Source organism: Babylonia areolata, chromosome 29, assembly GCF_041734735.1.
Source record: "Babylonia areolata isolate BAREFJ2019XMU chromosome 29, ASM4173473v1, whole genome shotgun sequence".
Classification (NCBI taxonomy): Eukaryota; Metazoa; Mollusca; class Gastropoda; order Neogastropoda; family Buccinidae; genus Babylonia; species Babylonia areolata.
The window spans coordinates 26,748,132-26,764,675 of NC_134904.1; the positions used below are offsets into that span (position 1 = coordinate 26,748,132).

At 45.3% G+C, this 16,544-nt stretch overlaps 1 protein-coding gene across 1 annotated transcript in view; it reads left to right on the forward strand.

Moving 5' to 3' along the window:
• Positions 1 to 16,544, forward strand: part of LOC143274628 (serine/threonine-protein kinase unc-51-like) — a 102,842-nt gene that overhangs the window by 25,952 nt on the left and 60,346 nt on the right. Inside the window, exons 8-11 of the mRNA XM_076578498.1 lie at positions 4,088 to 4,153; positions 6,633 to 6,791; positions 7,190 to 7,371; positions 8,309 to 8,538. Of these exons, the coding sequence (XP_076434613.1) occupies positions 4,088 to 4,153; positions 6,633 to 6,791; positions 7,190 to 7,371; positions 8,309 to 8,538 (637 nt within the window). The remainder of the gene's footprint in view (positions 1 to 4,087; positions 4,154 to 6,632; positions 6,792 to 7,189; positions 7,372 to 8,308; positions 8,539 to 16,544) is intronic.

Here is a 16,544-nt window from a genome sequence, read left to right on the forward strand (position 1 = left end):
TATGATTTTTTGCTTTTGTATACCTCCTAAAAGTTTAAAAATCAAAGATAAATAGAAAAAAAGAATGAATCTATCTGTCATAGGTTTTTTTTCTATGATTTTTTCTAAGTTCATGTGCCCAAGGAGTGAAATGGAGAAATCGGCTCTTAAAAAACCCCACATATTTGTGTGCCTGTGACTTAAAAAACAAAAAATTATCCTAAATATTTATTTAGTGTCAAAAGATTCAGAAGTGAATAAACTTTTAGTTTCCATATGAAAAGGCACAGAAAAGTTTGTATTTTCTCTCTGTTCTACTCAACCAAAGACAAGTATTGCAAGTGGAGGAGTGACATCATGCAATACAGATTATTCAACCACAATATTAGCGCTTAGATTTGTCTCTGCACAAGATTCAGCGCTATATAAATACCATTATTATTAATATTATTATTATGATGAGTCAAGATGGCTGCCGTAAAAAGAGGGTGCTAGTCAGGGATACACAGGGGAGGTAACCTACTTAGGAGGTTATCGGCCGTAGCTACTTTTGTTTTCTCCACATAGGCGGATAGTAGTTTGCACAGGACAGGAATGTCAGACCTCCGCCGGAGTCAGCACTAGTGGGTCATGGTAAGTACGTTACTTAAATGTAATTTTAGGAAGAAAATTTCTATTAGTATTATTATTATATGCTCACAGAAAAACCCACATATTTGTCTGCCTGTAGCTTCAAAACAAGAATTTTCTTGAGCATACATGTGGTGTCAGATGATTCAGAATTCTAGATTTCGATATGTCAGGGCAGAGGAAAATTCATATTTTCTCTCTCTACTCAGAGACAAGAATGGCATGTGGAGGAGTGATGTCATGCAATACATATTATACAGCCACAAGTGAGTGGATGGCAACAGTGAATGTTCAAATATTTCACGCCCATAAGCTAATGCATGAATGTTTGGAACTTCGGCTTAGATCCAGAAACAGCCTTATTACGTGTGGTCAGTGACCTGTTGCTAGCATCTGATGCAGGCAGGTATCCATTCTGTCACTGCTGGACCTTTCTGCAGCATTTGACACAATTGACCATGACATTATAGTCAGAAGGTTGTGTGCTGTGTTCGGACTCAATGGTACTGTTCTGAAATGGTTTCATTCCTACTTATCAGGTCACACACACTCTGTCCTTGTAAATGAAAACCAGTCTGTTCCGTCTGTGCTCAGATATGGGGTACCACAAGCTTCCGTCCTGGGACCTGTACTCTTTACAATGAACACACAACGTCTAAGTTTGATCATCCAACAGTCTACCTCACTGTCATCTGTTTGCTGACGATTCTCAACTGCATGATTCGACTATTCCCTCTGAAATTCCATCTTTAGCTTCTAAATTTAAAACTGGTATAGAAAATGTGGCAAAGTGGATGTAACAAAACAAACTAAAAATGAATGATGACAAAACAGAACTCATGTTGACTGGTAATAAAAATAAGCTCAAGCAGATAAATACAACGTCTATCATTTGTTCTGGCATAGATATTTCTTTTTCTAGTTCTGTCCATAATCTTGGTTTCTACCTTGATTCATCCCTCACGATGGAAACTCATGTGAACCACCTGTGTAAAGTTCTTTACTTTCAGCTTTGTAAGATTAGTAAAATCCGCCCCTTCCTGTCTGTTGATGCCGCCAACAAACTTGCTCTTGCCTTCATTTTATCCCTTCTAGATTATTGTAATTCTGTCTTAGCTGGCCTTCCCAATGATAAACTCTACAAGCTCCAGAAAATACAGAATAGTGCAGCTCGACTCGTCCTTAAAAAGTCGAGGAGAGAGAGTGCTACTGCTCTCCTGCAGACACTTCATTAGTTGCCTGTTCAAGCCAGAACTGAAATATAAAGTTGCCTGTCTATGCTTTCAGTGCCTGAATTGTGATACCATACTGTCTTATCTTTCTGAGCTTGTTAACCCGCACTTGCCAAGCAAAACATTGAGATCTCTTGATTCCTCCCAGCTAACTGTTCCCCGATGCTTCCTTAACTCCTGTGTAAAGAGGTCATTTTCCATCTTCGGCCCAACAGCTTGGAATTCTCTGCCTATTGCTCTCACACAAACAACTCATCTATCTACCTTTAAAGCAAATCTAAAACTTATCTCTTTAAAAAAAATACTTGTCATAACTCAAATAGTGCTGTTGTCCCAGGCCCATGGCAATGTGAGTGTGTGTGATGGGAGAGTGGAGAGAATGGGGGTGGGTTAGATGGATGGTGGTGGTGTGGTTTGAAAGGGAGAATGACCCGATGTTTACCCCTTTTACCTTTTCTATCCAAAATTTTATTTTACAATTTTTACAAAATCTGTGGCATGCAGATTACAATTATGTTCCTTTTTTACATGTATGTATTTTAAGTGAAAATTGCTGTCATCTCAGCTGTCTAATCATGTGTGTGTCTGTGCGTGTGTGTTAGTGTGAGTGTTGGAGTGTAACAGTTGTAGTATTGATAGTATGTTACTTTGTGAGTTTCATGCATTGTGTTTTTATAATATTAATGATTCTGTTTTATGTTTCTACTGCTTTTTATATGCTTTCTTGTTTCACTTTAGGTACTGGATTGTAAAGCGCTTAGAGCTTGCTTATGCTTGTATTATAGCGCTATATAAAAATAAATATTATTATGATTATTATTATATGTTTGTGACCAGATTGCATATTTAGTGCTAAATCTATTAAGCAAAGTCTCTGAAACAAATGATCCACATAATGCAACAACACACTGATTGTTTTAAAATCAAAAGTGATGCCCAAAGGAATGACAACATTTAGATCTGCAGTTACAGTGATGCGGCTGGTGCGTGAAGGGTAACCTACTGTCATAGCTATTTGTAGCCAAACGAGGAATGTTTCAAGATACCTATTGCATATTATGTTCAGATAGAGTCACAGTTCATGTGTGCAACAGGTCATGCTTTATCTTCACAAGCTAACTGTTGGGATTTGGTTGATAATTTGCTGCGAGCCGCTTTGCAGACGATGTTTTTGAAGATGCCATATTTGTTCATTTCACGTTGCGTCGATTTTATGAACACACAGGTCCTTTGATTAATTTTTGTGAGTCCCACACACCACAGAATGAAACAACATCAATTAAAAACATTCCACAGAATGCCTAAAACTTTCAATAACAAAAATTTTTCTTCAAACTTCGTGTCAGAAACTTGGCTGAATTCAAAGAATCGATGGGACCTGGCCCAAGTCGCAACTTACAGAGGGTAGCCAGTAAAAACCGTTGAAAACAGACTACATTCATACGCTATCTTGATTCAGAAGATGATTAATGCCTGTTCATTACTTATTTCCATTTATTACTTCGCAGACCGGAGTTTTCCAGACTTTGTTGCTTTCAGCATGCAACTGAAATGGCAAAAGAGTGCGGTGTTTTTCTGCATGGTTTTTTTAAAAGGCATGCACATGAAACATTGAAAATACTACTGTTCCAGGGTGTTTTTTGCAAAGATACTTACCGACAGCAAAGATAAGACTTTGAAGATGGGGATATCTATAAAAATCCGATCTTCATTATTTTGACCCTAACCACTTGTTTTTGTGTACAGCTAAGAATTGCTAGATGCGACTTTAGCCGGGTTTTCGTGTGTGCGTCACAAATAATAGAATAAAATAATAGAACAATGATTTAAACTAAAAAAAACAAGTTTGATTTTGCACTGATGATTATTACTGGTTGAAAAGGAATGTTTTTGTGTCAGAAAAGTAGCATTAGCAAAAAACAGATGCTCCGAACTTGTAAATGATTTGAACAATCTGGGTCAGGTTGAGCTGAGCAAAGATATACTACCCATTGCATGTACTCTAAAAAAAAAAAAAAAAAAAAAAAAAAGGGAAGCTGCTGTAGAAAATAAACAAGTGAGAAGTGAGCATGATTATTTCTGTTTTGCAAATTAATACTGCATGATCATAAATAAAATAATGTAATTCATTCACACTTTTGATTTGACTAAAAATATCTTACCCTTTCAGTAGAAGGTGGCTGGCAGCAGGAAAACTGGATGCCAAGAGTGATGCATTGATCTCTGACGTCATCTGTGTGTTACAGCTGACTTCGGTTTTGCTCGCTTTCTGGAAGATGGGAAGATGGCAGGAACCTTGTGTGGATCACCATGTACATGGTGAGTGTGTGTGTGTGCATTGTGTGTATCACTGTGTACATGTGTGTGCGAGTCATAGATATGTATCTGCAATATCTGAATGTTTTTGATCTGAGCATCTAACAGAAGTAGTGTAGTAAAATGTGTATGTGTGTGTGTGTGAGACAGACAGACAGAGAGAGAAGAAGGGGGGGCGGGGGGGGTAGCTTTGGGGAATGGAAGGGGACTGGAGATGTATTTGAATTATGTTTTAAAAACAATTTCTTATTGGGAATTTCTTATTTTGTTTGTTTTTAATTGGAGAAGGTGGGGAGGAGGGTTTGGGGAAACCAAGTGCTGCATATTGTTTTTTTCCATCTGCATGTTAATAATAATAATAATAATAATAATGGTATTTATATAGCGCTGGATCTTGTGCAGAGACAAATCAAAGCGCTTTCGCACCAGTCATTCACACGCATGCATAACTCTAAATACTGTAGAAACTAAGACAAGGAAGGGCAGGCAGGGGAGGCTATTTTGGGAAGAGGTGGGTTTTAAGGCCAGACTTGAAAGAGCTGAGTGTGGAGACTTGACGAAGCGAAAAAGAAAGTTCATTCCAATCGCAAGGTCCAGAAACAGAGAAAGAACGGCGGCCAACAGTCGAGTGTTTGAATCTGGGTATGTGTAAACAGAGTGGATCCGAAGCCGATCGTAGTGAGCGAGATGGAGTGTAGAGGTGAAGGCAGCCGCAGAGATAGGAAGGGGCAGTTTTGTGAATGCATCTATAACATAGAGTGCTGATCTTGTACTTTATTCGGCGTGAGACAGGGAGCCAGTGGAGATGTTGCAAAAGAGGAGTGATGTGCTCAGATCTTTTCGTTCTGAGGACGAGTCAGGCAGCAAAGTTTTGTATGCGCTGAAGGGACTCAATGGATGAAGCAGGCAGACCAGACAATAGAGAGTTACAGTAGTCAAGGCGAGAGAGAATGAGAGAAACGACAAGTCTAGATGTTGCGTCAGTGGACAGATATTTCCGGACGGCACTAATGCGTCGCAGTTGACAGTAGCAGGACTGACATGTCTGACTGATAAATTTTTGCATGGACAGTGTATTGTCAAGGACAACACCAAGGTTCCTGACTGACGTGGAAAAAGGGATGGATGTACTGCCAAGTTTGATTGTGCCAATTGTGATGGAAGACAGTTTTTGTTTAGTTCCTAGGATCATTGCTTCAGTTTTGTCCACGTTCAATTGTAACTTATTTCGAGTCATCCAGTTTTGAATGTCCAGGAAGCAGTTGGATGTTTCTTGCAAGAGCGACAACAATTTTTCAGGGGTATCACTCTTCTGGAGTTGAGTGGTCATCAGCATAAGAATGATGACTGATATTATGGTGGTTGATAATTTCAGCGAGAGGAGCAGTGTACAGTGTGAAGAGCACCGGGCCTAAAACAGATCCCTGTGGTCTCCATGTTCGATTTTAACAGGGGTTCAGATTGGAAATGATCAACAGGGACAGACTGGAATCGTCAGTGAGATAAGATTTGAACCAGTTTAGAACAGTGCCGTTAATACCAAATGTAAAATGAAGACGGGAAGAAGGATTGATGGCTATCGTATCAAAGGGGCTGACAAGTTTACAGGACAGCATGCTATTTCATACATGGTCTTGTCTGTGGAATAAATTCCATACCAGATGAGTCAATGCTGAAACCAAGAAATCTTGGTTCAATCTGGCCTCAAAAGCATGTACAAATCTGCTTTTGTTGGTGTCTAGGTGTTGGCATGTGGTGTCTGTGATAACGTTTTCTGTGTTTTTAATTATTTGTAACCATTTTTCCCCTTTTGATATTGATTGTTCTTGGGAGGTAAAGCGCATTACATTATAAAACCATTATTATTTTGTTATGAATTATTATTTAGCCTGGTCACCTTATCAAGCAAGATTTCCTGTTGGAACACTACTGCATACAAAAATATAGAATCCATTAATCAAGAAAAGATGAAAATGCAGAAAAAAACAACCTTTGCTGAGATTTCCTGTTGGATCCATGCCTGCATACAAAAATATAGAATCCATTAATTAAGAAAAAGATAGAAAATGCAAGAAAAAAACAACTTAGCTGCTTGGATGCATAGTTTACAAGGAATGGAAGATGGCTGGGAAAAGAGAGTGCTACAAAGGCAAGCAGAAGGGAGGTAATATACTAAGGGAGGTCACTAACCGCTGCTACATTTAATTCTCTGCCTGAGCAGAGTAGCTATTTGCACAGGACAGAAATATACCCTTGCTGGAATTCGCCCCCAATGGGTCACTGCAGGTGTGGTAGATCAAAGTAATTTTAAGGAATAAGTTTTCTGATTACGATAATGATTCATTATTAATTCCCACATTATTTTTTGCGATGTGAAATTGAGTTGTTATCAATATCATTATTATTAACTCTGTGATGTTCTAATGATGACGCTGACTGATGACATCTGTTCACCCCTCCACCCCCACACCCCAGGCCCCAGAGGTGATCATGTCCCAGAAGTACGACTCCAAGGCAGACCTTTGGAGTGTGGGCACATCGTCTTCCAGTGCCTGACCAACAAGGCTCCTTTCTTAGCTAGCACCCCACACCAGCTGAGAGATTTCTACCACAGCCACGTCGACTCAAACCCAGGTGGGTAAGGAGGGGTGATGTGGAGGGAGGTTCAGTGGTAGAATAACACCAGTGATAATGATGACAGGAGTAAGGACATTGGTGTTTGGTTGGTGGGGGGGGCGTGGAAGGGGCATACATTTTTCTAATCAAACATTTGTTGGATGGGGGTTTCTGTGGTAGAATGAATCGTTATTTTCATACAGGTCATTTGTTAAGTGAAGTCTCCCATGGACTTCTGGTTTGGCCTCCGATGTCGGCAGGCCATGTTCTTCTGTGCTGTGTGCTTTTTTTTTGCAAAAAGATAGTGGCTTCTTATGTCGAAGGTTTTGCCCCAGGTTTGAAGTGGGAAAAGCGGTTAGTATACTGTGTTTTTTTTACTGTGCCCCCTTTCCCAAAACCCTGTGTCCCGGAACGAGAAAAAAAGCCCAGGGAAAGCAGTTTCCGGTTGGAGCCACCTGGCGGCGGCCATCCAGCCCGCCACCCGTGGAACCAGTACACGTTCGCCAGGGCACCCCCTACATCGAGACGTGCTACAGGATGTATTTGTGTTGCCAGAGGCTTGGGGTCGGGAACAATTCAGGGGGGCAGCAGTTTCACGGTCTGTGGCGGATTACCGCGTAATCAAGAAGTAAGGCCTTTTGTTAGGAAGGGTCCCTTTTTCGGGGGGGGGGCCGAGTGTCTCTTCTGGATGGGAAATCCTTTGTTAACAAAGCCCAAGGGGATGAAAAACCCACCAAAAAGCTGTGGGGAATAATCCCAAGTGTCAGTAAGAATAATTGAAAGCTCTAAAAAAGAGTGGGGAGAGTTTTCAGTCATCTCTCCAAAATGAGTGGAAAGGGAAACCCCCGAGGGCGACTGACCCAGTTTGAAGGGCCCGCCATTTTGTTACATCTGGTCCCAGTCAACCCTGAGGCCGTTTGAAAATTGGTTTATTCAGTGCGCATTTATACAAGGAACAAGACAAAAACAAAAAAATTTTAAATAAATGCCTGCGGGAGGGAATTTGGCAGCTTTGTGAAGGGGAGATGGTCTGCAGGTTCCCTGCAGCAGGGGCATAAAAAAAATGGACTGCCCCCTTGGTGCCCCTCAAGCTGAGGAAAAAAAAAAGAAAGGGAAGAAGCAAAAACAGCAGTGCGAGCCACGGGCGAGTAACCCAGACTGAACTGCCGGCGAGCAAGTGTAGTGTGCGGCAGAGGTTGCGAGCAACATGCGGGCCAGAAGCAGTAGTCCAGTAAAACCCGGCAAAAATCCCCCACAAAAAAGAGCCTTGCGGGAAAAGAAAGGGAAAAAAAAAAGGAGAGGATGAATCCCCCAAAACCCCCGTGCCTTCCCCAAACGCCCCAAAAGACCCCCCAGGGGGTTTCCTGACAGTAGGCCTCCCAGGCAAGAGCGTGCAGACCCCTCGCTAAGGAGGAAGCCAGCTACACCCCAACTTTCTCCCCACAATGAGGAAAAAAAAAAACCTCCCCCGCAGCAGTTTCCCAAAAGAGGCTGGGCCCCTAAACGGAGGCTACCGGCACCCAAGATCCCATCAGGACATGGAGAGAAACCGATTTATCTACCGCCTTCCCAGGACACTGCGGCCTCCGAGCACCCCTGAAGAGGTTTTGGGGGGCAGACACCCCTATGTGATTGCGGCCAGGCTGACCAGACCCCCCCCCATATTCTCGGGGATGCCCCTGTTGAAAAGATGCGGCAGCAGTCCTGGCCTGGGGGTGCCCCTCAACCCAAGCTCTGGGGGAGGCAGCCGCTTTACGGCGCCCGGGTTTTTGTGGCATCCCCGGATTTCGACCCGACTGCGAGCTGTCAAACACAAAAAAAGAGAAAGAAGAAAGGCCGACTGTGTGGCCCGGAAGAGAAGGGGAAAGGAAAGAGAAGCGACAGCATGGGGGGGGGCCCCAAAAACCTTGCACTGTTTTCCCCCCCACCGTTTCCCTCTCCCTCTGCCCTTTTGGCTTGTTTTATGGACTTGTGATTTATGATTAATGTTTTTGGGTTTATCTGCTACAAAAATTTAAAAGAAATGTTATCCCCACCAGTTATAAAACCCGTATATGTATTGGTACTTTAAATGTGCGAGGTTGGAAATAAGCAAAAAAGAAAAGTTGTATTTTGCGTCCTCAAAAAAAAAGTTAAGGTGGTGTTTGCAGGGACAAGTTACTTCAGTGAGTGATCCCATGAAATCAACAGACAATTTTCCGGGAAAGCATTTTCCTAGTCAGGAAGTAACAGAAGAAAGGGACTCTTATCCTATTTCCAAATTTAAGCAGATGCAGGCGAATTAATTCATGCAGAGAGAGAATATTTAAATTAGAGTCATGCATGACAACAAAAAAACCTCTCGCTAATTGCTTGCCCCAACTCGCTGTAGATAAATTAAAATTCAAAAAACCCAAGGGGGCCCCTCTGCAAAGCAAGATACCCCCATTTGTGGGTATGGGTGTTTAACACAAAAATAAGCCTCAGATAACATACGGGAAAAAACCACCTCACACGAGAAACGAAGCTCTCATGGAAGTGTTATCTTCTTGACCTGGAAAAAACCATGGATCTATCACCAGAGTCAAAGAATTACTTTGTCAAGATCCACCCTTTCACAGAAAGGAGAACTATTTTTTTTCTGTGGCATATCCCCCAAGCACTCGTGCAGAAAACAACTTTGGGTTTATTTCCCCACTAGCCACAAACTTGGAAAGAAATTTTCAGCACCAAAAAAGGTTTCAAAGAGGTCAGGATCTGGAAGTTTAATAGTTTGTTGCTATCAGAGGAACGTTTTCGGAAGAAAAAAAGAATTTTAGATTACATTTCTAAAATATAAAGACGAAAATCACAAAAAGCCTGGGAAAATTTTAAAAGTTAGTTAAGCCTATGTATAAACTAAAAAAAAAATCGCCAAAAATTGAGCTTCAAATAAACATGAAAAAATCAAAATCTGTACTACATTGAGCAAAATCTGCCAAAGCATTTTGTAAAAAATGATAATAAAAGTCAAAAACAAAAAAAAGAAATGAACTACAGGAACAAACAGAAGCAGGGTGCTCAGTTCTTTTAAAAGAGTAAAGGGGGTAGGGACGGGGAAAAAAAAACAAAATACTTTCTCGCTTGAAAGGGCCCAAAGGGCTGCGAACGTAATTTCATTTTTTAGGATAAACCAAAACTTGAAGAAAACCCCACGGGCAAATTAAACCGATCGAAAATTTTTCAGAGCTATCAAGAAAGACTTACCCGTAGTAAAGGAGAAACATAAGGGGGCCTTTTCCCGGCAGCGAAGTTTCCCGTATTTCCAGAAGAAAAAAAAGCCCTCTGTGAAAAAGAAAAAAAACCTGGAGGCCAAACGTAGCCTCACATACTTAAAAAAAAGACTCTCCCCTGGTAGTGCCTCCCGAAACCTGGGGGGGGGTCGGTGGTTTTTTGACCCCCCCGGGGGTACACCTTGTCGTGGTGGGGGTTAGGGGCCCAGTGATCGAGCGAGTATGTCGCGGGGGCTCAGTGCTTTTTGGGGGTTTGCTGTTGGGTCCCAGGTTTTTTGCCCCCAATACCCTCGTAGTGTTGGGCTGAATAAGTGGGGGTTTTTTGTACGGGCCCCCTGATGGGGCTTCCATCCCGAACCGGGTCGTGGGAGGCCCCAAACTAAACTGACCCCTGTCCTTTCGCATTCTCTATTTTTTTTTACCGCCTCTTTTCGCCCTAGCCCCCCATCAAGCCTTTTTCCCCACATTCTTTTTTTTGCGGCCTTCTTCGGGCCCCGCCTGTTTCCCGTGCGGGCGACCTGTGATGGAGGGGAATGGATCGGGGGTTGAGAGAGCTGTGCTTCAAACATCCCTTTGGCTCGGACCTTCCTAAGAACGGCGGACACATTGGCCGGTGTTCAATCGGCTCCCCCTTGGGGGGGGGGGTCAGACTGGAGTTTGGGGCAAGAAGAAAACCCCCCATAGTGCTGGTTCTCTGTCCCCGGGAGTGGGCATGATGGGGGGGGGAAAACCGTTGGGGGGGGTTTTGGTGTATACCCCTCCCAAAACCTGGAAGGGGTCAACTGGTTTTTCCCTTACCTGGCCCCTAAGTTGGACCCAGGGTAGGTGGGTAAGGGGGGATGAAAATACAATTATTTAAAACATAAATTTTCTAAACAAATACCCCCCCCTAAACAGCGTCGGACCGATTCGGAGGTCGTTGAGACCTTGGTTTTTGGCCGTCGTGGTTTGTGATGGGGGCGCTGTGGCCAACCCCCTTTGTCGGTCTCAGCCCCTTACTTCCAGAGGGCTTTCGTGTCTGGCGGTCGGAAACCATCAAGGGTGAGGAGCGGGCGTTTTTAGTGGAGACAAAAATCAAAAAAGGCAAACAGCTTTGCTAAAGGCAACCCCACTTTTGTGGATAGGCGGTGGGGTTTTCCCCTCACAAAGGTCTAACGTCAAAGGGGGTCATAGATGCCCGGAGTTGAGAGGAGTGTCTGAAGCAAAAATCAAGAGGATTTGTCCTTCGGGGAGGCCCGGTGTACAGGGGAGGGTGAAGAAGGGGTTGGACAGGCCCCGCAAACCATTCTTCCTCCCCCTTTCTGCTGTCGAATGTCCCCAAGGCTTTCCCAGTCGGATACCGATGGTGAGTGTAAGCCTGTATGTCCCGTCCCCTTAAGTTTTGTTTCAAATCCCAGAAATTTGGAAACGGGGAGAACGATGCAAGGAGGAAGAGGGGTGGCCCGTTAAAAGGCGGCGCAAGGGCGAATGCGCAGCCCAGCCCGTTGTGAAAAATGCGGAGGGGGCCCACCGTCCTCATCGAAAGGCCCCGCCTGGAAAAAGGAAAAAGGAAAAATCCAGAAGGTGAAGACAGAAAAGAAGATATCGTTCTTTGAGGAAAGGGAAAAAGGTGGGGGGCCGCGTGCCAAAGGCGTCTTTGCCTCTGTCGTTGACCCAAATGGGGACGTCGCGTCCGACGACGTCCCAGGGCGCAGCGGACGACGCCTCCCTCGTTAAAACCCGCTAGCTTGGGGGAGGCGCCTTTGTCCCCCCTTCCCATCCTGTGCGGCAGTCCTCAGGGGCTGTGGGCGGGGGCGGAAAGCCTCGGGCGGGGCACGTTGTCCGCCTCCTGCCCCACCCACCCCGGGCCCCCCGTGCCCTGCCCCGGTCAGGCGGCGAGGGGCCCAGAAACCCCCCTTTACCTCAAATAAAGGGGGGAGCGTTGCGGCTCGGGGGGATCGGGAAGGGCCCAAAAGGTGGTGGATTTTCCCGACTTAGTTGGAACAGAAAAATTCTTTTCTAAAAATAATCTCCCCCTGGCCGCCTTGAGCCACCGAAAGCGGGGGGGGGGGTAGCGAGGGAAAAGGTCTGCTTTTTTTTTTTTTAACTTTTTAAGGGCGGTGATCCACTGGAACACCCGGGGGTTTCTTCGCCAATAAAAGGAACTTCGCTGTTTTGCGTGCTTTGAAACCTTCAGTGCTGGCGCTGCGGAGACTGCAAAGGATGGCAAGGTTTTTCTCTCTCGGGTTTTTAACCCCTTTTTTAAACCCCACTCAACCAAAAGAAAAGGGGATTTGACGGGGGGGTGTCGCTTTTTTTTAAAGAAAGCCCCTTTTATACGTACATTTCCCCTTTGCACCCCTTTCAGGCAGTGGCAGTCAGAGTACACTTGAAAAAAACCATCACTGTTGCTCTCTGTCCCTTCCTCCTGCCGCCCGTGTTTGAGGCAGGCCTCATGAACCTGGTCGCCACTCCCACGTCCGTTTTTACTGTTGGGCATTTCAATGGACACCCCCCGCTCGGGGGAAGTGGATGAAGTCAGCCCGAGGTCTTCTCTTGGAAACCTTTTTTCCGATATGGACTTTGTGTTTAAGCAAGTCTCCCATTACCTGCTCTGTCCTCGGAAAACTCTGGTTTGATCGTCGGTCTGCGATCCATCTTTGGTCCGGGGACTAGAGGGGAAAGGCACGCGTCGCACGGGAGTCCCCACTTTCTGTCGTCCTCGCCCCACAGAGGAGAAGGTGATCTTCCCTGCCGCCTGTATTACGAAAAAGCAGTGGATTTTTTTTTTACCCCAAGATAAGGCGGAGCTGAGGAAGAAACGTATTGAAAGCGGGGGACCCTGCGACGTCTGCTGGACGTTTTGATGCCCAAAGCGCAGTCCTCGTCACCTCAAGCTCAGGTCCCTAGAACCCCCTGGTTCAACGCGAAATGTGGGAGGCCCGCAAGTCTGGAAGAGAGCGCGGCGCGTCTTTCGGAGACCGATAGCTTTAAACCCTCAACAGTGGGGCAAAAAAGCCGGTATTTTTTTAAAAGACCAGGGGAAAGTCTGGAGGATTTTTGCTCCCCTTTAAAACCCCAACACCCCCAAAGAAGAAAAGTGTGGGGGTTTTTTAAAAAGAATTAAGGGAAAAAAAACAATGCCCGCCTTTTAAATTTTAAATTTTCAGGCTCGGTCACGGGAAAAAGAAAGCATTTGCCAATTTGTTCCCTCCACAATAAAACAGAACTCGAGACTGCTAAAAAATTTGCTCTTTTTCTTAAAACAAAAACCCGTCAAAAAAAAACCCCATGTAACTTTTTTTTCCGACAACCAGGAATTCAACCTTCCTTTACAATAAATGAATTAAATCTCCCCTTCGACTGTACGGATTCCGGCCCGGAATGGACGAGGTCCATTTATAAATCCTAAAGCCCCTTTCCCCCAAACCTGTTGGACACCCGCTTGTTTTTTAAAAACCCCTCTTGGTCACAGGCTTTTTTCTACCCCCTGGGGGAAAAAGCCCTAAAAAAATCCCGCTGCCAAACCGGGAAAACCCCCTCAACCCCCCAATCGCCAATTGCACTGACCCGCTGCATCTGCAAAATGATGGAGAAGTGGTAACGGTAGAGATGTGGAAAAGTAGGACCGACGGCCTTCTGGCGAAAGAACGTGCGGTTTTTCCGCAAGCATGCTCTCCGTTGCATCTGGTTTTTCTGGAAACCACTGTAAGAAAAGCTTTTGTAAACAAAAAACATGTGGTGGCCCTATTTTTTGACTTTGGGAAAGCTTTTTGTACCGGGAAGTTTGGTGTTCTCTCAGGGGCTTGCCAAGCTCGGCTTCCGAGGTACACCTGCCTCAGTTCATCCAATTTTTTACAAGACAGACAATTCCAGGTGAGAGTCGGCACCACCCTGTCCGACATTCACGAGCAGGAGCTGGGTGTCCCACAAGGGAGCATCCTGTCGCCGCTCTTTTCAGCATCAAAATTATTGACATTGTTCAATCCGTTCAGAAAGGATCGGACAGCTCGCTGTTCGTGGATGATTTTGCCTTATATGCAACCGGCAGCACGTACGCCAGCATCCAGCGACGGCTTCAGCTCTGCGTCAACAAAATCCAGTGTTGGGCAGAGGAGAATGCTTCACATTTTCGTCCTCCAAAACTGAATGCATCCATTTTCATAATTTTCCGCCCAGTTCTATCCGGACCCTGAAATCCGTCTGGGAACATCCACCATCCCGGCGGTCAAGGAAGCCAGATTTTTAGGGGTCGTCTTCGATCAGAAGCTGAACTTCCTCAGCCACATTAAACAGCTGAAAGTATCTTGCCCAAAAAGCCCTTAACATCATCCGAGTTGTGGCACACACGAACTGGGGTGCTGATAAGAGATCTCTCTTGCACCTCTACAGAGCCCCTGGTCCGGTCCAAACTGGATTATGGAAGTGTGGTATACGGCTCGGCCAGACCGTCCTATCTGAAACTGTTGGACCCTGTACACCACCAAGGGCTCCGTCTCAGCTTAGGTGCGTTCCGCACCACCCCTGTGCACAGCCTGTATGCAGAGGCGGGGGAACCGCCTCTCTCCAACCGCAGACTGAAGCTGACCCTAAACTATTATTTGAAATTGTTTTCTGAACCTACAAACCCTGCTTACGACACTGTATTCAACAACCCTTTCAATAAGAAATTTACAGACAACCCAAACTGCATACCTCCTCTCGGACTCCGCATTCAGCCGCACTTGGAAAATGCCATCTGGATGTCGGTGGCATCTCAGATTTCTCTTAAGTTCCCTGACAGCCCCCCGTGGACCTTTACAACACCTGAGGTCCGATTCGATCTGGCCTCATACCAAAAAGACACCACCAGTTCTCTGGCCTACAGAACTTACTTTTCGGAACTGTGCCACCAATTCCCCACTTTTCAAAGCATCTTCACTGACGGTTCCAAGTCAGAGGACGGAGTCACTGCATCTGCGTTCTGTCCCGCCTTTCCTGTCTGACAGCTCGGTGGTACACTGCGGAACTGACCGCTCTGGTTCTGGGGTTAAAAATGGTTCTCTCTTCGAAACAGAAGAGATTCATGATCTTTTCCGACTCCTTGTCAGCCCTGGAGGCGATCACCTGCAGGAATATCACTCATCCCAAAACTGCTGGAATTTTATGAAACTTTTACTCTCGCAACGAAGAAAGGATATGAGGTTGTGTTGGCCTGGGTTCCCAGACATGTTGGCATTCGTGGTAACGAAAGGGCGGACCTGCTGGCCAGGAACGCTGTAAAGAAAGAATTGTCCAGATCCTTGGTACCCTATACAGACATGAAGCGGAAGGTGAACACCTACGTTAAGGATCTTTGGCAAGAGGAGTGGAACACCCAGACGGACAACAAGCTCTTCCAGATCCGTCCGGACCTAAAAGAGACCCTCCCTTCAGGGGTGAAGAACAGAAAGGAGGAGTCTGTGCTGTGCAGACTGCGCGCGGGGCACACTTTTTTTTACTCATTCTTACTTGTTGAAGGGGGAAGAGGCCCCTCGATGCATTCCCTGTGACGAGCCTCTCACCGTGAAACACGTGCTCCTTGATTGTTGGGATCTGCATGACATTAGACGCAGACATTACACTGCGGTTTCTTTGAAGACTTTGTTTCGTGATGTCCCTCCGTGGGCGCTGATGGACTTCTTAAAAGAAGTGAACCTTTTTAACCAGATTTGAAGGTTTTAAACTATGGAAGTTTTCTTTTTAACTTTGGAGTGGAAAGTTTGAAGTGGTGACTCGTTTTAATTGGTCGGTTTTTTTATCCTTGTAGTAGTTATTGACGCGGCGATAGCCTTGAGATGGCCTTAGTGGTCGGCGAGGCTCTAAGCACCATAATTTCATTTCATTTCATTTCAGGCGAGAGTACAGGAAAATGCTGACATGTCAGATCCGTTCCCTTTGGTAAATGGAATGAAGCAGGGCTCCGTCCTGGCACCCACACTGTTCTCCATTCTCTTCTCTGCCATGCTGAATGACGCCTTCCAAGACTGTGACAGGGGCATCTACATTGAGTTTCGCACAGATGGCAAACTGTTCAACTTGCAGTGACTCCGCGCTAAGTCCAAGGTGCTTTAGGCACTGTTGAGAGAGTTCCTCTTTGTTGATGACTGCACGCTTGCTGCACACACCCATGATGACATGCAGTTCATTATGGACAGGTTCTCAACCTCCTGCAGGCGCTTTGGACTCACTATCAGCCTCAGCAAGATGGAGTCCATGTATCAACCAGCTAGCTCACAGAACGCCAGTGCCTCCCCCCAACTGCAATCAAGATCGATGACACAGAGATCAAGTCAGTCGACAAGTTTTGCTACCTGGGCAGCACCCTATGCAGCAACGGAGCCCTTGATGCAGAAGTAATGCTGCACATCGCCAAGTCCAGCTCCGCCTTTGGCCGCCTCAGCAACAGGCTCAGCACCAAAATCAAAACCTACAGAGCTGTTGTGCTGACCACCTTGTTGTACTGCTGTGAAACATGGGCGACATATCGCCGTCACATTCAACAACTTGAGCAGTTTCACCA